This window comes from Lupinus angustifolius, chromosome LG01 (assembly GCF_001865875.1).
Source record: "Lupinus angustifolius cultivar Tanjil chromosome LG01, LupAngTanjil_v1.0, whole genome shotgun sequence".
NCBI lineage: Eukaryota > Viridiplantae > Streptophyta > Magnoliopsida > Fabales > Fabaceae > Lupinus > Lupinus angustifolius.
The window spans coordinates 18,760,830-18,784,936 of record NC_032009.1 but is presented as its reverse complement, the minus strand read 5'-3'; the positions used below and the strand labels follow the sequence as shown (position 1 = coordinate 18,784,936).

General features: G+C 30.1%; 3 protein-coding genes, 1 long non-coding RNA gene and 1 other non-coding gene across 5 annotated transcripts; 1 reads left to right on the top strand and 4 right to left on the bottom strand.

The window, feature by feature from the left end:
• TRNAP-AGG lies at positions 753–824 on the top strand. Its single transcript has one exon. It is a non-coding gene; the product is annotated as a tRNA-Pro (tRNA).
• On the bottom strand, positions 902–2,268 carry LOC109351013 (major pollen allergen Ole e 10-like). The gene is made up of 4 exons (XM_019592327.1): positions 2,158–2,268; positions 1,752–1,780; positions 1,411–1,657; positions 902–1,085 (listed from the first exon to the last, which is right to left on the bottom strand). Exons 1-4 carry the CDS (start codon positions 2,216–2,218, stop codon positions 1,060–1,062), a joined length of 363 nt encoding a protein of 120 aa, XP_019447872.1. The 5' UTR covers positions 2,219–2,268; the 3' UTR covers positions 902–1,059.
• On the bottom strand, positions 6,562–23,817 carry LOC109351022. Its single transcript, XR_002108170.1, has 3 exons — positions 23,744–23,817; positions 21,146–21,149; positions 6,562–6,577 (listed from the first exon to the last, which is right to left on the bottom strand). It is a non-coding gene; the product is annotated as an uncharacterized LOC109351022 (long non-coding RNA).
• LOC109351005 (chlorophyll a-b binding protein 3, chloroplastic-like) lies at positions 7,079–8,062 on the bottom strand. The gene has a single exon (XM_019592316.1). The coding sequence runs from the start codon at positions 7,993–7,995 to the stop codon at positions 7,207–7,209; it is 789 nt and encodes a 262-aa protein (XP_019447861.1). The 5' UTR covers positions 7,996–8,062; the 3' UTR covers positions 7,079–7,206.
• LOC109350977 (protein REDUCED WALL ACETYLATION 3-like) lies at positions 12,610–20,054 on the bottom strand. Its single transcript, XM_019592289.1, has 17 exons — positions 19,887–20,054; positions 19,729–19,787; positions 18,823–18,914; positions 18,025–18,162; positions 17,880–17,936; positions 17,727–17,799; positions 16,797–16,955; positions 16,366–16,515; positions 16,019–16,274; positions 15,261–15,376; positions 15,086–15,172; positions 14,837–14,925; positions 14,663–14,725; positions 14,474–14,530; positions 13,511–13,607; positions 13,223–13,381; positions 12,610–13,054 (listed from the first exon to the last, which is right to left on the bottom strand). Exons 2-17 carry the CDS (start codon positions 19,759–19,761, stop codon positions 13,049–13,051), a joined length of 1,632 nt encoding a protein of 543 aa, XP_019447834.1. The 5' UTR covers positions 19,762–19,787; positions 19,887–20,054; the 3' UTR covers positions 12,610–13,048.

Below are 24,107 nucleotides of genomic sequence, written 5' to 3'. Positions count from 1 at the left end.
TATTTAAAAGTTAAAATCATAATTTAATTTTTAACTTCTGTAAAGCATTTGACAATATTAATTAACCAATCAAATCCTAAAAAAACACCAAAATATTCCGATTTTTTGAAAGTTTTTTGGTTTTTTTTTTGTAAATTTGTTTTGGGTTTATTGGAATATTAACATCCCTATGTATAAGTAGATAATTATATCAATTAATGGAGTTGTTTTTTTATTTTAGAGACAAGAGGGATAGTTAAATTGTAGAAGTTGATTATGAAATTATGATTATGATTTTTCCCTTTTTGTCTGAGACACAAAATACCCAAGAAGGTTAAGTTTAGTACAACATATATGACAATATTTCAGGTTTCGTAATGCAAACTTTTATTTTAATTTTTTTTATTAACTCAATGCAAACCTTTTTAATATGGTTTAACTAAATATATATAGTTATATACATACTAATTACCCATGTTTTTTCATTGCATTCAGAAGAGAAATGTTCTCATTGAGTTAACTTTTTAAGTAAAATTAGTTTTTAATGAGTTCTAACTTTTGTTTTATAATGAGACTAATAAAAGTATTTATTAATCAAAGCAAATTAATTTGACTTAATTATTTCAAAAAGCAAAAAAAAAGTTAAAATCATGATGTGCTACATGTTTGGAAAATTTGTTATTTAAACTACGTATATAATTTTGTCAAAGTTATCAGTAAAATCATTTCATTTAGGAATCAAGTATATGATCAATTTATTTTGTCACAAAATTGGGCATTTGGTCTAGTGGTATGATTCTCGCTTAGGGTGCGAGAGGTCCTGAGTTCAATTCTCGGAATGCCCCTTTAATTTTTATTTTTATTTTTTTCTTAATAACTCATATTTAATAAAAGGGTTTTGAATTCTAAATTATAGAAAAAATTAAATCAACAAACTTTTTATTAACTAAAACTTCATATTATTTCACCACTTGATGAAATACATAGTAAACTTCATTATCTTATATGGAAAGAAAACTATGGTAAACTTTCCACATCTTAGTAACATTTCTCTCTATAGATTATTCCTATTTTGCCCCACTAAGCAAATGTGCAATTTTCATAACCTGCATATCAAATAAAAATATAGAATCATATGAGTTCAAAATCCCAAGAAACACTAAATAATCAATATCTATTTTTATAATCAATCACATACTACACTTGTTACATTATATATATCATTTTTTTATTCAGTATCCATTTGCGAGTTGAGTTTTGAAGAGAAATGAAGGAAGATGAAAGACTTCATAATCATTTTACAATGTATTTCATAGCTCCCAAACATTTCATTTTTCTTCTTTTCCCTCCACAATCTATCTCGTAAACAGGCCTACGAGAATAATTATGCTAATAATTCCATTATTATATAAAATCATTGAAATGGCTTACTTGGGTCAGTGATAAGAATGAGACCAGTGCCAGAAAAGTCACAATTCCATGGATTTCTTCCATTATTTGCATAATATTGATTCATTGCAGCAGAAGCATGACCTAAGAGATTATTAGGGTTGAAGCATGATCCACCTTCTTGAATCATCATGCAATCTTTTAGGTCATTGCATGCATAGAAAATGTTATTATTTAGTTGAGCATCATTTGATGTATACCTTGCAATGCACCAAGTTTCTTGTTCTACCTGTTTATATTTCATGATCAAATTTTAGAGAAAAAAAATCAGAGATTTTCTTAATTAGTAATGTATATAATTATATTTAGGATATGGGTTTTACCTCTCCTTCAGCAAAGTTCAAATACTCTCCTGCATAACCAAGAAAATAATGAATCAACCATATATATTTTAATAAATTATAAATGTGAATGTGATTTGTATTATTACCTAGGTTTGGAGCATCATATTACCCAAAATGTGAGAATTATAAGAATAAATTAAACCTTTTGAAATACTAGGCATATTAATTGATGAAATTTTGCATAATTGATGGTGTATTATAATGTTGGATCATATGAAAAAGAATAATCATATACATATCTTATAAACAAAGTCTTTATGAAAATTATTGAACATCATAAGCATATAATACAATATAAGAAGATATATTGAGAAGTTATCCATAAAATCTAGAAAATTACTCAACAAAGAAATGCATTAAGTATAAAAAAAAAGTAATTAATTACCAGAGTTTAATAAGAGAAATAATGAAAAAAGAAAGAGAAATGAGCCAATTGGTTTGGTCATGGTTTGTTAGCATGAAAATGGTTGAAAAGCCAAATTGTATGATAGCCAAGAAATGTACTTAATACTGTAATGTGGAATGAAAGGGTAGGGTATATATAGAGGAGGTGTATGTCTATAATAAGAAAGATACATTGTGCCAAAAACTCTATCTTCATATCTCTAACCGATCAGATTTCATCAAGTAATATAAAAAATATTATCTTTAGTTTTTAGGAATTTTTTATTTATTTAAGTGATACTTTTTAATTGGTCAGGACATGAAATGGAAAGATGTTATATGGTCTTAAAGTTGTTACCTATCAATTTATTTAACCATGTAATGACCCATCAATTAGAAAGCCTATAGTAGTATTAATGAATTATATGCACTATACACACATTGTATTGGAAGATGAAATAATAGCCTAAGAGTAAGAGGTTCTAATTAAGTTTTGCTTCTAATAATATTATTAATTAATACAATGAAATATGAGATTCCATGTAAACTTTTTTTCTTAACTAAAAGGATAAATGGCCCAAAAATGTGAAGCAAGAGATTTGTTTTCTATTCCTTATTCCTTAGTTTGTTATTATATGCATGATTGTAAACTAAGAAACATTTCAATGTTCCCTTTTTCCTTTAACTCATTTCTTCTCATCATATATAATTAAGTCCCAAAACACAATATAATAGTTTAGGTAACCAACTAGTTTTTAAATTATACTTTAGTACTTCAAAAGAATTTTCAAAGTTATATTAATATATTAACAAGTGAAAGCAAAGTTAAATTTTGTATTAGCCCTAAATATATGAATCCAAAACAAGTTTTGTATGCTAACTTTGAAGGGGTGAATATTATACTACCACAATAGAATTTCTAAAAATATATATTAACTTGATTGTTAAATGTGCATTTCATTTGATTCTCACAATCCTCATATCTCAACAACCACATGCATTCATTTAATTTTTCGTATCTCATTTTTTTTATTTGTGTTTCCATAAATAGAAATATATATACTTATAAACTAGGAATGGAAAAGATCATATAGCCATCAAATTTCTTAAAACGTAGGGTTTGAATACGCGTTAGTAACGTTGAATTGTTATAATTACTTCCATGGCTACGTGCATTTATGCAGTTTGTTTTTACTATAGCTTGTCTTAAGTGCAAAACCCCTAATTGAATGAGTGGTATTTCTTTAATAAAAATCAATGATACCCCCATTATATAAGTACGAAATTAATCTTTTTTGGAAAATCAATGATACCCCTCATTATATGAGTAAGAAATTAATCTTTTTTGGATGTGTGACTTCCTCTCCTAACAAGTGTCGTTCTAGGTGTCGAATATTTGACATTTTGTTATATCTAAGATCAAATAAGGTCTTAGACCACTAGACCAGCAAGATAACATGAGTGCTATCAAAGTTAGTACTCATTTTTTGCTCCATGTTTTCTATCCTTTGAAGTTGAGTTTGTTTTCCATTTCTACAATTCATAAGTTATTTTATTTAGGCTTAAATAAATTTTGATATAACATAAATAAGAGTTGTTTTGGTTTAATTTTTGGTAAAATAAATTTATGATTTAATTCCTCATAACTACAAAACCTTTGGTAAGGTCCTTCATCAAGGTGCAGTTATTATTTACTAGTGGAAAAAAGTTGTATCACTGCACGTGTCATCAGCTATAATTGGTCAGAAAAATAATTAATATTTTATTTTTAATTTAAATATATTTTTTAGCCAATCAAATATTGGTGATAGATGTAGTGACACAAATTGTGGAATAACAGATATACACTCATTTGTAATGTTATTAGGAGGGACATGAAAAGTTTCCACATGCATGCCCAATGTGAAAAATATTATTTACATTTTTTCACTATGAGGCTTGTGAAAAATCTGCTATCTAAATTGGTTATTTATTAATTTCATCCATTAGGAAAATCTGCTTGCTAAATTGTAAATTTTTTAAACCGAATTATAACAAATTCAATAGTTCTATTATCTCGGATGTAATGTTTGAATGGGTGTAATTCAGTTGCACTGTCTTCAACTAAAGTATGTTAAAGTTTAATATTGTCTAACCCTTTGGTACATGTATGATTCAAAAATTAAATAATCAAACTTTTAAGCCCAAAATGGGTAGACTATCATGATAGTAATATTGACTTAAAATATCCTAATTGCTAAAAAAAAGTAGTCTTATAAAATGCTAAAATTAAATGTTATTACCAGTTTATTTTATATCATATAACATATATAAAAAGTTGTTTTAATATAATAACATGCAAATTTCTAATTCTAATATCTTAATTATTTTTTAACATTGTTTGGTTGAGCAAACAACTGGGCCTAAGCCCAGAAGAAGATTAGATTAAAATCAAACTGAGGTAAAAAACTCCCATTACATCAACTAACAGAGCCAAGAAATTTTATTCAGCTTATGCTTAACAATGATAAAAATTTTAGAATACAATAAAATATTTTAAAATATCTAAAATTATATTACAGAGAATATTTAGATTATACATCAATATAGAATATAGAGATAGATGATACATAGATATGAAAAATATTATCTCTTTATCTATGTATCATCTAAGATATTTTTATATGTTCTAAATTTTTTTTACATCTAGCTTTCTTTCTCCCTCTCTTTCAATCACCAAAAACACCATTCTCACATTGAGTGATTGTTCTAAATGATGGTTGTGTATACCATAGTTATAAAAAATTGTAAGAAAATACAATTAATGAATCACAGTATTTTAGTCTTGGCAGTTGTGATTACTATGATTGTGTCATTGTAATGTGAATTACGGTTGTTGTAGTGTAAATTATTTTGTGATTAAAAAATAATTTTTATATCGATGTGGTCTAATGCGGCTTGATGCGTGCCAAATGCAGTTCGATGTGGTCGCGTTATAGCCTGATGCATACCAAATGCAGTCTGATGTGGTTAGTTGCGATCGCATCATTGTGATTTAGTGTCATACCACAATTGCAACGTGTTACGATTGCGGCACCTACTACAACTATAATATTATAGTCACATCATCATCACGTAATGTGGTCTGTAATTTGAATTCGTGTGAATTGCAGTAGTAGAGACATTAAAACCATAATATCCGGACAAGAATATTAATTAATTAAACATCAATACTCTTTCAGGATGTGTTTAAATAATTTTCAATAGTCAAATTGCTTCCCTCTTGCACATCATTGAAGATATCTACCCAAGAATGCTAAAAACAATCAAGAAACAAACCAATTTTCTGATTAAAACATGAATTTGATATTCATTATGAAGCAAATAAGCATTGCATTACATTCTCATAATTTTTCACTTATAACTTTGTTAGAGATATATGCCTTCACCCAATAGCTTAAGCTTTTGGGATCATTGTTCATGAAAAACTTGTCTTACAAAGTTAAAAGGGTTGGGCAATGACTTAGGATTTAAATTTCCTAGTTAATGCTATTATTAAATCCATACTTAAGACATTAATAGACCTAAATAACTTCAACCGTCGTTTTAATTTGTGATTGCATTCGAGTTCGCCTTTATGTTTATTACAATTGTGAAAATTTGTAGGAAAATAGAGTCGAAATTGCAACATGGTTACAAAGACATCCTAAACTATGGTTTATGACATTGACCTGAACTAAGTTTAATGTTGGTTTATTCAAGTGTGAGATAATTAGATATGAGGTGGAGTGAAAAAGTTTATAAATAAAAAAGACACACAGAACCATTGTTTTAATGTTTTGGTTGTATCTCTTCACATGACTCAGTAACAATGGTACTCCTTCGATGGTTGATGGCTCGCCGGTCGCGGTCAAGCCCAACAAGTGCTATCAAAGTGGATGGTTCGGCTAGGACATGGTGCACTTAAGGGGGAGCAGACCGGTAAGTGTGTGGTATCCATACTTGAGGAAAAATTGTTGATTTATTCAAGTGTGAAGTCTCACATTGTTGGTTTTGGTTCAAGATATAATGTCTCACTTATAGCTCTTCACTCTTTTCATGCGCCGATAACAATAAAACTTTCCGATGGTTGGAGGTTCCCCATTCGCGTTCAAGTTCAACATTTAACCTTAAGATGGAGCTGAGACTGCAAATATGAAAATTAATGAGACCCAAGGATTGAAAATATATTGTTAACTTAACTGAAGTAGCAGGCACTGAAAGGAACCTAATCAACTAAACAATTTTAACCTTGTAATGTCTAGTAGAACATTACAATCAACCCCATCCTATAAACTAAACCAAAATACCCATATGATTGTTCTATATAGATTATAGGGTGTGACAATAAATAGTACATTAGATAAGGAATGGTAGATATAATGGATCAGATTTTGTATGTTCTATATTCATAATCAAAAAATAGTTTGCAGTTTCTGGACTTGGTCAATTTTTTTGGAATATTATAATTCTCTAAAGATGAATATGAAGGAATATTCAACTATATTCACAATTTTTCCATCCTAAAAATCCACATTTCATTTTGTCATTTTTCTTGCACACACAGACAAACTTAGACACTTCAATCAAATATACTAAACTTAAATACTAGGCCTTAATTTTTATGTTGCTTTTCTAATTATTACCTCTGTCAAAGAGGCAAATATTGTGTGCACTATAATATTTCACTTTTTTTTAGGTTGAGATTGGTGTTTTAAATTATAATTATAGTCGTAATTACCTTACGTTAATATAATTATGGAAAATCATAAGAAAATGTGTATGTAAAACATAAAAGCGTAGTTAAATAAAAACATTGTTGTTGAAACAGAAATTAGAAATAAATTATCAAAATAAGAAACAAGGAAGACCATAATGATTGAAAAATAATTTACATTAACTTGAATAACATAATAATTCATATTCTTTCAAGAAGTACATTCCTTGAACACATATATTAAACAAATTGAACTAAAAGTCATTTCTCGATTATTGGTAGTAAGATTAAGACTTGATTGTTGGTTGTTGTTATTCAATTTCCGGGAGCGAAGTTAGTGGCAAAGGCCCATGCATTGTTATTGACTGGATCTGCAACGTGGTCAGCAAGGTTCTCTAAGGGACCCTTACCGGTCACAATGGCCTGAACAAAGAAACCAAACACTGAGAACATGGCCAACCTTCCATTTTTGAGCTCCTTCACCTTGAGCTCAGCAAAAGCCTCTGGGTCATCAGCAAGGCCCAATGGGTCAAAGCTACCACCGGGGTAGAGTGGGTCATTGACCTCGCCGAGAGGCCCACCAGCAATTCTATAACCCTCAACTGCACCCATCAATATAACTTGGACAGCCCATATGGCAAGGATACTTTGGGCATGGATCAAACTTGGGTTGCCCAAATAGTCAAGTCCACCCTCGCTAAAGATCTGAGAACCGGCCTTGAACCATACAGCCTCGTTAAAGTTAACACCATTGCGAGCCAAGAGCTCTGGGAAGACAATGCCCAGAGCTCCAAGCATAGCCCACCGCGAGTGGATCACTTCCAACTCGCGGTTTTTGGCAAATGTCTCTGGGTCAGCTGAAAGCCCAGCAGTGTCCCAACCATAGTCACCTGGGAATTCACCTGTCAAGTAACTTGGAGCCTCACCAGAGAGTGGGCCCAAGTACTTGACACGGTCTGGGCCGTACCATGGGCTTCCAGAGGAAACCTTCTTGTTGGAAGTTTTCCTCATGGAGATCCTTCCAATCTCTGTGGTTGAAGGAGAAAGCTTCACCGCCCGACCGGCCAAGGATGGAGAGGAAAGGGCCATTGTAGAGGCTGCCATATTTGAATGATGGTGATGAGCTAAAGTCTTTTTTTATGTAAGGATTAGTTATTGGAAGTGATGAGAGATTATGTGAACATGGGTTGGTATTTATATTGGGACCAAATGATTGGTGTCATTATCTTATGCATATAAAGTTACAATGTCATTGGGTATTGAAGATTTTTTTACAATCTCATGTAGCAATTCTCTAATCCACAAAATAAATTTGATTCTTTCAATGAGTTCTATCCAATGTTGATTTTTACAATCCTACATGGACGGATATGAAGAAAAATTGTATTGGTTGATGTTTACACAAGTAGAAAGGGAAAATATAATTGAAATAAGGCGAATTAGTTCAATAATTATTTCAAGGGAATGAAGTATCGCATGATATAAAGAGGTAAGTTATCTCCTCTTGTCAGTGAAATTATGACATAGGTCATGTTTTATCATTTTCTATAAAAATATTTTTAAAAATAAGCAAAATAGCACACATGTCACATTTTTACTGACTAGAGGAGATAAATTATCTTCTGATATAATTCTCTGATTTTAATATGTGACTTGTGAAGGTTGGAAGACTTGAAGTGTTACTTGACCTGAAATTGGGTATGGTTAATTGTATTTTGAATTATTTATCCACCATTTTTGCAACTAATCATAATTTTAATTTTATATTTTATAAAATTATGATGGATTAATCAACAAAAAGTGTTAAAGAAAGTTAAAAAAGAAAATGTTAGGTTTTATTTAAGAGCCACGTCATTTTGTGTGGTTCAACTTATTATTATCTTAATGTGTACATTTCAGCAATTTCTTAATGGTCCCAACTATACTCGATAATTTTACCATACCAATATCATATCCAAAATCTAAAATGACAATTTCTTATTGGATGAAATATATTCCCCACATCATCTCTAAAGATATTTAATAATATATTGGTAAGGTAAAAAAATCCACGATGATTTGTGATGTGGCAGAAATTTGTTTTTTATTTTTAATTTTTTTACCAATTTCATATTTTTTTTTGTTATAGTCCATTTAAAAATAGAAGTAAAAATGTAATTTTTTATATAACTAATAATATCCGCTCACTCTTTAGACAAGAAATAAATGTATAATTGCTCATCAAAATAAATATCGTTCACATAAATTGAACTTTTAAGTTTTTAATCTACTTAAAATCTAATTAGACTTTATATCATTAAAACAACATGAGTTACTAAAAGATTTTAAATTAGTCCTAGATGAATACACAAAATAAGTTCATGAAAGAGTTAAATGTCTCACATGTTCATCCTACATCAATTAACTCACTCCTAGCTTCCCCGGAGCATATTTGTTGTACCACAAAGTGTGTCACTTCATGTTACATTGCACGTGATTAGTTATAAAAAATGTATTTAAATTAAAAAATAATGATTAAGTATTTTTCTGACCAATCATAAATAATGATACATAGGGTGATTCATATTAAGTTTTATTTTGGACACGGAGAGTACATTGATGTGGATAAAGCTAAAGAGAAATCCTACTCAAGCAGTCTTTACATTACACATGGTAATTACTATCTGTTTATGCATTAATGGAGTGTAACTTTTTGGGTCTTTTTCAAATTTCCAAAGTTACCCATTTTCTATTAAATGTAAAATATTATTGTGGAGATATTATACTTCTCATATTTTTGAGAAAAACTTAAATAGTTATAAACATGTAATATTTATAAATGAGTGTATTTTTATTTTTTTTATGCTATCATTAATAACTAAATTTTAATTAAAATTAAATGTTTAATGTGTGGTCAAAATTTATTGGACGTATCCACATACATACGTCTTCATATAAATATTTCTCTAAAAAATTGACTTTCTCACTGCAATGCATTTCAATTCTAAAACTTTGTGAGTGTCATTTTTTTTGTACAATAGAAATACAAACAAAACTAAAATTGGGGAGAAAGATTAAGATCCATATAAGGTTGATAATCTTGCAAATCCGATAATCAATTCTTCATAGAAATAGGTGAGTGCAACCCAAGTTTAGCCATAAAAACGGCCACTTTATTAGTCTCTCTAATAATAGATTTAACTCCAACCTTCCAATTACGAGGTAATATCATTTATGTTGCACAAGTATTTATCAATTTTGTTTAATATTTTAATGGTTCATCACCTTCTCTTAATTATTGTTGCACATATTGATTTTTTATTTGTTTATTATTAATTTTTTATAAATTTAAGTGTTAATTTAACTATCTTTGTTATAGTTGTCTTGGTTAAGGCATGGATATAATAAATAATATAGCAGTGGAAGAAAATGAGAGCAACATAAAAAAGACACGTTCAATATAATTTTAATACAAAATGTAACACCATTCTATACTACTAGCTCGAAATTATTTTGAACTGAATATTTCTTTATAATATTTAAATCTGCTAATAATAATTTAAGAGTGACTCATTACATTTTCAATAAACAAAAATGCAAACAAGTTCATCATCAAAAGAGGTACAGTGACAAAAAGTCTCAAGTTGTAACTGTTGAAGTATAGTCACCTCACAATCAATAGTGTATCAAGTATATTAATACTTAAATATTCTCTTTTATTACTACTAGTGTATCGACATACATTTTATGTTCATTGACTTACATTTTTATTTTATTCAACTAAATATTTAATTTTTACACATTTGATCTTGTTTAATTAGAATGTTTTTATTTTTATTTTATAATTTTTTATTTGATATACTTTAAATTAAAAAAATTATTTTTATTAGAATGTCCAATTTAAGGTGAGAGTCATATGATTTTTTTTAGAAATTAAAAAATAGTCAGAATCTATTTACTCCCCATTATAGTCATCAATTTTATGAACATCTAATGGTTCAGTATCACTAATTCAAATCATTGGATTTCCCTAGAATCGAGAGTTAGGATGGGGAGTAAGTTTAATCTTGAGACACCATATACTGACTTTATATATAGTATAGATATAAATAAAATCTTGAAACACCATATTCTGACTTTATTTATATATATATATAATATAATATAATATAATATACATATAAATAAAATTTTGAAACATCAGACTTTATATATGGTATAAATAATATAGATAAAGTGGTTATCATTTCATTATTCAAGTTGTTCATTGATTAAGATCAAAGCTTTTGTCACCCATAGTTATTGCTCAATGTTCTTGTTGCTCCTATTATCAAAGTCTCAAATCAATAAAGGAATTTGTAACCATATGAACAAATAATCAAACAAAATCAAAGTGTAAACAAATTTGTTAATAATAACATGATGAACACATGACAGTCCAATAAATATGAAATTATCTCAATTTTCATATTGAGCTGTCACATAATGAGTTGAATAAGTCTGTGAAGAAATCAATTTATTGTTAACAAGGGAAACAAAGAATTCTCAATTCATATCAAAGTGAGTAAATATAAACTAATCAATTTTTCATAAATATCATTTCACTAGTCATATTTAGGTTTGATATATTTATATGACTTTGCTCCCCACTTGTAAGGGAGATAGTAATTTTTCACTTGATTTAGTTGCTTGGTCAATACTTGGCAGAGTAGTGGCATTCTTATTACTATCCAAATCTATATCCTCTAGTCTTTCCTTTACTTTATCTATCAATTCCATAAAATAAAATAAAAATCATATTTTCCTCTCGCCATATGTGCAACACAACTAAGAGAAAGTGATGAACCATCAAAATATTAGAAAAAATTGAGAAGTGAATGAGAAGATATCTCCACTATAACGTTTGGCATTTAATAGAGAGAAATGGTAATTTTGGAAATAAAAAAAAATCCTAAAAGGTTGTACTCCATTAATGCATTGAAGAGATAGTAATTGTCATGGGTAATATATAAGATGATTTGGAGGTATTTGGTAACTTGCATTTAGAGAAAATAGCATTTCTAAAATGTTCAAAAATTATAAGGACAAAAACAAATAAAAATGTTCAGTAACTAAAACAAAGGATTGATATATTAGTAGAGACCAAAAACATACTTAAAATCTGATATATTTCCATTATCGGTGGTCAAAGATGATGATTTCACCTAAACATTTTGTGGAAACAACTAGGAAGAATTAGACAGATTTGAATATATGGAAGTTAGTCTAATACAGAAGTGCATTCTGAAGAACATCCTTAAAGTTATGACATGTGTACTAAATTTTTTAGTTTTTAGAAATGTTTTTGTAAAAAATAATTAAATAAGATACACGTCATGATTCTGGTAGATGAAGAATATAACTTATCTCCATACTTTATTCTCTATACATAAAGTGTTACTTTTATGGACTTTCATACAAGGCATTTCAATGAAGTATATCTCATCTATAAATTTCCATACAATATAAACAAATCTAATTGATACTTCATTGTACCACCTTATTTTAGCACATAATATATTATTTAAAATATAAGTAAATATTGATTATTAGATTATATACTTATGAATGTCCAAATGATCTAAAGTTTGGTATGCACCATCATAAAAAAAAATTGTGCTATGGTTCCTATAGCATGCTAAAGTTGAGATTATTATCAGCAATTAAAAGATAACAACACTATACTTGCACTTATGACCATTAAAACAAATCACTGTTATAGGATATGACACCAATGTGTTCCTACTAAAATTTTCAAAATGAATATACATATATTTCCTTATCCTTACAGATGTAACTGGTTAAAAAATAAACAGAACAGAAATTGAACAGGTCATGAATCTTGAATTTCTTCGAAGCCAAGACCGGATTTGTAACATGAACATACCTTTTTCTGCATGAGCGCAAATGAATTTATAGGAAACTGGTTTAAATTCCTGTCGGGTTAATCCCCCTCTTCGTGTGTCAACCTCCAACGCGAACAAACACCAATGCTTATATCTGATGCAGTGATTAACGATACTATGTCGCACTACTATAGGAAATTGTGCTCCAAAAATTAGATCCCACATTTACAATTACGCGTATTTTAATCATTCCGCACAGCCGATCAAAAGGGAACTGTCTAGTGTCTTGAATTTCAAGCCTGCCAGAAAAAAAATTGCAATTATTTTATACATTTAAGAAAATTAAAAGGCATTCCCTTCCCCCTCTTTTGCTCTATATACAAACATTAGAAAAGTTAGCTTTATATGTCATTGTCTTTTACAAGGATTCACCATAAACCCTTTATATGTTGCAAAAAGTGGCTTACCGCTGGATGTGGAATCCGAAGCAGAACAAGTGCGATGCAATACAAAGAAACAGAAATAGTAGCCCCAGCAATAAAATTATGCATCAGCCGCCGATTGTCTTTTGCGGGTATGAACACCGACTTAAGTGTATTTGTTAATTCAAAAAGTCGATGAGATACCTGCAAAACCATGTCAAGTGCAATATAAAAAGTGCAAAACTTAGTACGGTAGCTATCGCAAGAGTAGAATAAAAATAAGAAAAACAAAAAATTTAGAGAATGAAAGAAGGGAAGAGGAAATATCCTTACCAAGACGTATATAGCAGTTGTAAGCATGAAGTTTAGCATAGGATACTCAGGGATAAATGAAAGAAGCCACTTGGGCTGTCCGTTTGGCATGTTGGATCTGTATGCAAATAGGAAATTCTTAAGCCGGGACGAAGCTATAGTTTTTTACGTGGAGGCTAAAAAGTACCAACTTAGCATTTACGCATTTTCAGGAAAAAATTGCATGTAAACTATCCATTTGAATGTTTGGGGTGGCCATAGCCCCCTCAAAATGCATTACCCCTGCCTGTTATTGAGTATACATCTTACTAGCTAAAAGTTCTTTCGGAAAGTTTTGTCCCATTATTATTTACCCAAATGTTCCTGATCCAATATACAATTTAGCAATAAAAAAGGACAACATCCACACTGAAAAGTTTTTCCACACATGACAATTAGAGATTTTCTAGTCTCTCAAACATGGCCAACTACAGCCACTACTGTAAAAGAGATAATGATGGCGAGATATCTCACCAAATCACCCGTGCACTATTGAGCTGGCTGATCACTTAGCATCATAAAATTTCCAATTCACTGATCTTTAGTAATGAAAGTATGGAAAAGATAATGTGAGAATTGCCTCTCTAATGTTGAGAATCACCCTAACCTCTTCTGATCCAGACTCAATATGTTATTCAAATAACTGGAAAACCCGAACAAAAGGAGATTCTAGGCTGAATTCGTGGACATGTTTGTTTGACTACATAAATAAAAATCCATTTTAGGCAATATCCCATCAGACTAGAACAACTCTTTCAGAATTATCGATTACTGATTTACTATATATTTGCCTCATGTAAGGCCCCTTAATGTAATCTTGCAGGATAAATCATTGGGTGAAGGGTTGGTCATCCAAATGAAAAGAATATTCACACCAACTGACATATTTATAACATGAATCCAATTGAATAGTGAAAGAGTTAGTTGATCAATATGCTTACACACCTCAACCAAATGTGGAACTGTGAAATGTAAGTCTCCAAAGTAATCTTGCCAAGCCACCTGATAATGCAAATAAAATAGAGAAAACTAAGAAACAAAAAATAGTAGAAACATAGGCATTAAGATATGAAAGCAAAATATGCCAAAACCAATAAAAATGGAACTTAACAAATAAAGGTAATGAACACGTACGCAAAGAGAGTCAGAGAGAAATTCCGAAACTGCTGAGTGAAATTCCTCAAGCAAATATAAACACTGGAAAATAATAGCATTAAAAAAAGTAAAGGCCAATACAAGTCCTCTCTTTAAAAAAGAAACAAAGAAAACGGAAAGAACCAATGGAAAAGAGAAACAGATAATACTCACGTGATTGGAATCCATGAGGTGTATGGGTGAAGCTTGTTGTATGAAACTTTGTCCAGCTTGTATATGTATTCAAACCACAAATACCCAACCTAGAAAATCATGACAACAATAAGCTATCCTTGCATACCCTTTTTGATCAAGATCAAAGAAATAGAAGTAATAATATGAAAAGATGTGTAGAGAAAACCATGAATAATCTAAGGATTCTAGGCAATTAGTCTTATGATAAGAAATGAAAATGAAACTTACAAATAAAGTAACTGAAACAATGCATGTTTTGATTGTTAGTTTCCTCTTGGTTTCACACTCCTCCAATTTTTCCATCCATTTCTCAACCTGAGAAAATAAAATATTTCAAATTTAAAATAGCTTGATATTGTGATAATGCCCAATACTTCCCATACAAACTAGAATACAAGATTACATTGGGATGAAAGTATGCGTAAATCATTCCAATTATCCAGATGTAGCGATCAAGGCCAGATCTGAAATGCCACTCATGCATTCGAGGGAGATCAGGTTTTGCGGGATCGGTATAACCTGCCATATAAAGATTACTATTATGCACTGGAAGTGAAAAACGTGTAACCTTATATATCTTATATTAGCAAATCAACTTGAAACTTGCACACCAAATATAAACACGTGCATTATACTCTGAAAGTGAAAAATGTATAACCTTATATTTCTTATATTAGCAAACCAACTTGAAACTTGCACACTAAATACAAACGCATGCACAACGATAGAGTATCTCCAAAAATAGTGTCATTTTTTGTTATCATTTTAGCAATAAATACTGTCAACAAGAGGAGGCTGTTCACAATCTGAGAGAAAATTAAATTGTTAATTCCAAAGCTTGCTATAACATCATACAGGAAAAACAAAAAATACAAGTTCAAGACTGTGACTCAGTAGAGTGAAACCAGCTGGCAAGCTCAATTATTATGACTTGCTAAGAAAAGCCACAGCTAAACAAACACAAAATAAAGAGAATGGCCCCGTGCACGAGACAGACATCCAGCTGGTGAGGTTTAGGGAAGAGTTTGTTTCCAGGATTTGAACCTGTGACCTCCAAATCACAAGGCAACAACCTTACTATTGCGCCAAGGCTCACCCCCGGCTAAACAAACATAATCATGGTTAAAATAATAAAAAAGAAGTCCAAGGTATGTAACTAACCCAAAAAGAATGCAAATGGACTCCAGGCTATGTCAAAGAATCCAGGGATTTCCCAAATCAAGATCACCACAAGAAAGCATGCCAGAATCTTTACAGCTATTACCGAATTGTTATCATTGTACTTGTAATATATACCCAATGCTCCATACACCATCAAAGTGAAAAGTGTATGCATTGGACATATATAATAGAGCATATAGTCATTGTTAAGTACAATGCAACAGAAGGCCACAAAAAAATTAAGCCGCCACATCATCTGCAAGGCGTTTAATAAGATGCAGGTTAAGGATAGATTCTACCATGAAAAAAAGTAAAATAAAAATGCAAGGTTAGGAATTCTATATTACCTGAGCAAAGCGTCCAAGGCTAAAATCTTTTCTAACATAATAATAGGAGAAGTTACCAAATCCAGTCATCCAAACATAGGCAGCAATAAACATGCGTATTGCATTGTATATCTCCGCTGCAGCAAAATAATGATACATCAAAAAAAGGACCTGCACAAATGGAAAAGAATAGTGAACAAAAATATCAGAATGAACCTGGCAAATTTAAAAACCAGTCAAAAAAATAGTTCCTGATGAATTATCATATCTTTAGAAGTAATATAATCTATGCTACATTCTGCTACATCTGATTTGAGTTTCATTTCAATAACTAAAAACCTTAAATTCCAACACATGCCATCAAATATTTCCAGTGTTTCTTCCTGGCATCTCTGAAATAAATTATATCCCATGCACTAAAAAAGTATTAAAAATGAGACATCGGTATTCACCTGCATCCATCCTTTCCATTCCTCTGTTTGATGTCTATTAAGGTAAAGTATGCTTCGCCCAGAAAATGCTGATGAATCATTATGCTTCTTCAAAGAAGTCATGGCTGATACTATAATCAGAAGAATGTAGAGGAAGATGAAAAGATCCCGACTATAATTCTGTCAAAAGGAGAAAAAAGGAAATGCAAGTACAAAAACAATTACACATGGCATTAATTTGGATCATCCAATTATTTAAATATATCACATATAACTGCTCATTAACAAATATATCTTTGGATCCAGTGCATATATGTATTCCAGACAGAGTCGAGCCTGTGTCACATTATATATCTACCCAAGTCCGACAAATTATCATTATTTGAACAAAAACTTTTTGAAAAAGTGAATTGTGTTATGAAGTTGTAAATTGTAAACTAAGCTAAGTGTACTGTACTACAAGGTGAAAGTTACAATCAAGGTGAAACACTTTAAAAGATATGCCTTCCAAGTCAAGCCTCTAACACTGTATATGCCTCACAAAGCCCAATGAAAAAGCATTGATTGAACGAGAAATTATTGCATAAGTGTATTTGGCTATGAAACTAATTGTGATCTAAGGTAAGTGTAAGAGTCAAAGTGAAAATTTAAAATCAAGGTAATTTTTTTACAGTGTAGCATCCCTTTCTAGAACTCTGTTATCAGTGTAGTTAGTTTGTAGGTTTTCCTAGACACAATACCAAAAGGGATACAATTCACTTATCCATAATTTAAAATAGAAAATAAAAAATCATAGCATTACAACAATAAGAAAGAAGCAAATCAAATTGGAAAAGTCATAGAAGAAAAGTCCCCTTAAGAGGATTACTTTAACATATAAGAACAGTGTAATAAATCAAGTTGCAGCTACAAAGGAAAAACGTGAAAAAATAATAAGCAGTATACAAGTACCTTCTTGGAATCTCCCAATAAGTTGGTTCGATCACAAATATAGAAATAAAATAGAATCAGCCCAAACTCAGCCCTACAAAAAATGTAAATACACTTCCAAAATTCAGTACTGTAACATGTGATGTTAGAATCATTTACAGAACAAGGACATACATTGCCCTCAAAGTTGCTCGATTTTCTAGCAAGAAAGAGTCATCCATAGTAAGAAACCTAAACAAAACAAGAAAAGAAGTAAGGACCTACAAGATAAAAGTAGAAAACGGAAAAGAATATGAGATTCTATATAGAAGAAAATGACCTAATCAGATTTAATTTGACAGATGACACATGTAATTTAGCTGATCCTGTTCTCGTTAGCCCTGATTCCAGCAAAATGGCCTGATCATCTTCCTTAATCACATCCTTCCCCAACTCATCAAGACTAGTATCTGAATGACTGCAGTTCACAAAGAATTCATGAAGCATTAGAAAATATTTGTTGTGCTTTCCAGATCAGAAAATTTTAGAGCAGGAGATTCAGTTTTGAAAGTAGTAAGTTCAAAACAGAAAAGTGTATCTGCAATAGCTATAACACAAATCTAGTCTAGTTGTTTAAACAAAAACTTAAATTAGATCTGCAACGCAAACATATCTTCCATACTAGTAGTGTAATAGTGCTTATGTTCAATATGCCTTTTTCCTTATACCAAACTCTTATTCCAGTTTTAGCCATTTGGATTGCATGATACATGTAGTTTAATGCCATGAAGATGAGGTGTTCTTGTCTGTTAGTTCCACAAACACTAATTGGATTTGTACCCAAAGTCCAAAGTCCAAACTGCTCAAAGCATTAGTGGCAGCATCTGGCTGTTGATTACATTAAATCTCAATCTCCATATTTGCTAAATATAACAATATGAAGCCTCCATTTACTGATTGGCATATTATTACATGTTTAAGTTAAAGGCCCCAGTGCAGTGTTAGATATGGAAGTAAAGTGGGTGTTGTAGACTTGACAATTAAATGTACTACTTCATTTCTGAATCACAGTCCACAAGATTTCTATGCATAGTACCATAGTTATCAATAATTTTCCACGTCAGTTTAAGAAACTTACACTTTAGGAGGAGTTGAGGTTCTCTTGTACTCTAAGTACTCTGAATATACCCATGTAACAAAAACTGGAATGATACCCAGCAAGAAAGACACCTGGAAGCATAATAAGCAAAGGTCCATCAGAAAATTGGCTAATGCATCCCAAATATTAGCATAAATATTATAATTCACATAAAAAATCAAAAGTGGGAAAAGAAGCCCACCACAGTAATGAGTCATAAATCTCAAAGCACTCTTACAAGAACATCATTTGAAAAAACATAAGATTTATATGTAATTTTCTCCAAATTAAGTGAACAGTATAGAAACTGTTTTGCAAATAATATATTTTAGTAATTTTACAAATTATACTGTCATTCAGGTTATGATCAAAAATGGTTTCCCCAAACATACATGCTTACCATATTAGGTAAGATCTAGGAAGCACGGATACTAACATGGGATCCAGATACGACATAAAACAGATATATTGATATAGGAGCAAAAAACCAAAACAATTGAAAGAGTGTAGACAAAAAAAAATTGTATCGACTCGATATGAATCAGATACCGGTATGGCAACCATATTGAAGTATGGGCACTTTGTAGCTTAGGATCATTAAAAAACAAAAAAACAAAAAAAAACTTGCACCGTAACATTATAGGTGCCTTACTGCCATAGCATATCATTATCATGACCCCTAGCAGATTTAGCTGTTTCTACTTACATATGCATCCTAACTTAATAACAGTTATGGCTATTTTTCAACAGCACACAGAGTTTCTCTTTCAAAACTCACTACACTTCAGGAATCAGATGCAAACAACACAACATAAACTAAAATCACTATTTCAACAACAATCACTACAACTAACATTAAACTCATAATTTCAGTACCAAATCGAACAATTACAGTGTTACACAAACCTGTCCAGGAGTAATTGGACCCGAATCAACCATCTTAGATCCCAGGAACCTGTTCCAATCTGCAAAATCAAATACAAAAACGGATTCAAATCAACGAAGAATAACAATGCACATTGGAAATGAATAATTGAAAATTTGAATTCGAACAAGAAATATACCGAAGATGAAGAAATCGATTTGAATGTAACGATAAAGAGAGGTTTAGAATGTGAACATAAATAGAAGAGAGAGAGAAACCCTAGAGAGAGAGATCTGAAGAGAAGAAAAGTTTGCTTTAAGAAAAAGAGAAAATGTCTCTGTTCTTAGTGGTTGAAGATTTGTAAAGAAGAAGAGACTATATGATAAAATAATATTTCAGATTTCAGAGACATTATATCATTTAATTTCATATCATAATGTTTACACATCTAACAAATCATACATATTTCATATACTTTAACTCTACTTAATATTATTGATGATCATGGTGTTATAAATGCACATAGAAATATGTACATAGAATAAGTATTATTAATGATGGTGTTATAAATATGATTATATCATGATTTGAAATATCATTAGCAGATTCAATATTTAATTATCAATATTTGCTAATGCAAACTGGTAATAAATTATCAATAAGATATTGGTCTAGTGGTTAAGATTCTGCTAGATCTCTCAGATTCTGCTAGATCTCTCAGAAAGATCAATGATTAAGGTTTTGATTTCTATAAACAACACTGTTATGAGAGGTTATCATATATCCAAAAGAGATTAATTCTTTATCATAGAGTGAGAGAATAATTTTGGTAGTACAAAATGAAATTAGTAATAAGTTATTTTAAGTAAGGTTTTGAAGAAGAATTTAATATTTATGCACTGTCAATATAAATATTTATACATAGTCATTATATTATCTATCATTTATTTGTAAAAAAAATTTAATAATCAGTGATGACTAAATATAAACAATAGATAATACTATAATATTGTATTAAACTCATATACTTTGAACACATTTTTTTTGTGTTTGAACTATTATGAATGAAAAAAACAGAGATGAGTAAGGTTCTTTCCCTTTAAATTAGTTTTTATGATTTGACTTAAATTTGTCATATATACTTGAGAAATTGAGTAAGGGGATTATATATTTTTCTACTTATATTATTTATAAATTAATTATTAATAAATAAAGTATCACTTTGTGATATATGTCAATTTCTTATAGATATTTATGAAGATTAGGATGCGAATTTAGTATGAGAATATAATTTTTTGACTTGTAATCAAATGTTATTTTAGTCTCTTAGAAATTACATGTCTTAGTCATAGCAATATATTCTATTGTGTCAAGATTTGAATCGAGACTAAGAGTATGTTTGTGAGTTGATTTTTTGAGGACAAGATAGAAGGAAAAGACTTCAGAGTCATAAAGTACATTTCTTGGTAGTATATTTGTCATTCCACTATGTCATACTTCTCTTTATCTTCATTCCTCTCTAAAAATCAACTCCAAACACACCCTAAATTCTGACATAGTGGAATGACAAATATACTATCAAGAATTACACTAATTCGCGGTAAACATTTTTAGAGAGAAAACATGAAATTTTCATCTCTAAGAAACTAAAGTGATGAGTGGCAACATTGTCAATCACCAAAGTAATTATTTAATCTTTTAGAAATTCCAATATTTAATTATATTCATATCAAATTGAATATTTTAGGGGTATAAAATTCATTTTACTTTGTTTTTGGGTGGGTGATGTTTGGATTGGTTCAATGGTTGTAATCAACTAACAAATGTTGGTTGCTACTTTCTTTTCTAACATTTCCATTTTTGATTGCTTAATATAAAGTGCTGAGTTAACTAACACATTAAAAAACCAACCCAACTACTCATGATGCTTGATTAACTTGTTATGCTTAGTTTTATATAATTGTTTCTTATGCATCATTGAATTCCTTCTTTATTTGATTAAATATCCCATCAACTTTTTTAAGCTTCCAATCATGTCCTTATCACAAAAAGCAATGTGAATTATATAAAATAACAATTAACAACTAATAAGGACATAAAATTTAATTGCATAAAATAATGTCCTTATCATAAAACAATATGAATTTAATAAAATAATTATTTGTACTAACATAAAAATGACGTAAAATGGTAAAAGACTAATTAATTGTCCTTATCATAAATGATGAACTTATTCAAATAAGTTGGAAGAATTTATAGGGCTACTAAGGACTAATTATTTTCATAAGTTGTTGTTAGCCCAAACAAGTTTTATTTAAGTTACCAACAGACGTTGGTTCAAGTGATACATGTTTGATTCTCATTAAGTAAGGTCTCGGGTTCGACTCTTATGGATGGAAAAACTGCTCGCTGGGAGAGTTAGCCCCACGTACCTGTGGATGTTCCCAATTCAGACATGATTGCCTCTAATACAAAGATACACATGGGAAACAAAAAATAGTTCTATCTAAGTTATCCCAACCCCACATTGCAATTAAAAGAAGAAACATATAAAATGGTTTTGAATGAAATACATATTAAGCCACTATAGTTCGGTTACTTTTATATTTATGGTACAATGTTTTTTTACATTTATTCTTTCCCAAAGTCTTGATTTTTTTAATTAAAGAAAATAAGAATTAATTAATATAATTTATGATTTAATCATTAATTTCATTATTATTCTCTTTCACTATAAATAATCAGATATTCTCTTCCCTAATAATCTAGTGTATAGATTCTTAATAATTCAATTATAAACATAATATATTATTTTCATGAGAAAGACGATGTGTTTTTCATCATGGGAAAGATAAATCTCAAATCAATAGTTAATATTGAACGTAAGATATCTTAACTTAGGTGTAAATGAATTTTCCATCCTTCGCTCAAGGAAATCGAATTTCTTATACACTGAACTAACACTTATAGTAATTATGATTTTTTGGTAAATAGTTTGCAGAAATATATGGAATTTTTATTGTTATCCACCCCTCTTTTTTTGTAGACTATGATTAATAGGTAAAACATCAAACAATTAAATACTTATTATTGGAGGTTAACAATACCGGAAGAAAAACGTCATAATTTTTACAATTGAATAAAAAAAATCATCTTCCAAAGATATTTGTTTATCTATGAATAAAGAATTAATCTCTTTTAAGTATATGATGCCCATTCCAACAAGTACATCTTCTAGCGGATTGACAGAACCTTTGACATTTTGGACTATACCAAAATCCTATTGATAAATAAAAGTATCGTTTTTTTGTTTTCTATAGGTATCGTCGCACTAGAGACAATCCTGTCAGAGTTGGGAACATCTACAAGTGCGTGAGACTAACTCTCTCAGCGGACATTTTTTCATCCACAAGACTTGAGCTCGAGATTTTGCTTAAGGGAAATCAAACATTTATTACTTGAACCAACGCTCGTAGGTAATAAAAGCATCATTTGTGTATGAGGAAATTAGATTCCCCATAAATAAATAATTTGTAAGAAGTGGTGGATGTATTGTAAAACATGTGATTTAATAGACAATAAAATGAATGTTAATACCAGACAAGTAATTTAATCTATATCTATATCTATATATCTATAAGAATGGAAGGGGTTGTTGATATTACTATAATGGATATCTTATATGATTGACACTTGTCATTTTTTAAGGGTAAATTTGTCAATCCAAAACTATTTTTTTTCTTTAAAAAATAAAAGCAATCATTTTGTTAAAAGCAATTTACTTAACTACACATATCTAATAACTATATACTTTAATTTGGTGGGGACATTTTAGTATCTGCACACTATTTCTTGCAATAAAATAATAAGGACAATTCAATTCATCTCATCTTCTACCTACATTCATTTCAAATTCCAATTCACTTTTCACTTTCCATATTTTCACTTTTGTCCTTTCAACCACACCACTCCTTAGGCTTCCACCACTCTCTTTCTTCAATCTTTCTTTCATTTCCATCTCTTCCCTTCTCCTCTAAACAATATAAGCTCATAGACCTCATCAAAACAAGAATGGTTCCAAACAACCTTTGAGAGTTAAGAGCAACAAAGAGAATGATGAAACTCATGTAATTTTTCCCCACATGGATCTATTTCAAAATGTTATATTGAACTCCGGTACCTTTACCTATTTGTTGTTTTTTAGTACAATCTTTACTAACAAGGTAATATTTTTTTGTCATTTCTATTAAGGGATCAGATTGCTCCCCATTGGAACCTGTGATGAAGACTGCCCACGGCCAGAGCCCCCTCTTATTACCTGGGTCTGTGATGGACATGCGGGTTGCCCCCCATCCATTCTTCATTATCTTCCATCTTTTTTTGCTTTTCATTTTTACATTTTACTATTTTCAACCTAAAT

What these genes read in the sequence shown, in the direction of transcription:
- LOC109351005 (XM_019592316.1), bottom strand. Translation starts at nt 7,995, where the DNA reads ATGGCAGCCTCTACAATGGCCCTTTCCTCTCCATCCTTGGCCGGTCGG.
- LOC109350977 (XM_019592289.1), bottom strand. Translation starts at nt 19,761, where the DNA reads ATGGTTGATTCGGGTCCAATTACTCCTGGACAG. An exon ending in TTGTTTCAGTTACTTTATTT is followed by an intron (nt 14,926 to 15,085) that starts GTAAGTTTCATT and finishes ATGATTTTCTAG; the next exon opens with GTTGGGTATTTGTGGTTTGA. An exon ending in ACCTCATGGATTCCAATCAC is followed by an intron (nt 14,726 to 14,836) that starts GTGAGTATTATC and finishes ATTATTTTCCAG; the next exon opens with TGTTTATATTTGCTTGAGGA.
- LOC109351013 (XM_019592327.1), bottom strand. Translation starts at nt 2,218, where the DNA reads ATGACCAAACCAATTGGCTCATTTCTCTTTCTTTTTTCATTATTTCTC. An exon ending in TGAACTTTGCTGAAGGAGAG is followed by an intron (nt 1,658 to 1,751) that starts GTAAAACCCATA and finishes AAATATAAACAG; the next exon opens with GTAGAACAAGAAACTTGGTG. An exon ending in CATTCTTATCACTGACCCAA is followed by an intron (nt 1,086 to 1,410) that starts GTAAGCCATTTC and finishes TTTGATATGCAG; the next exon opens with GTTATGAAAATTGCACATTT.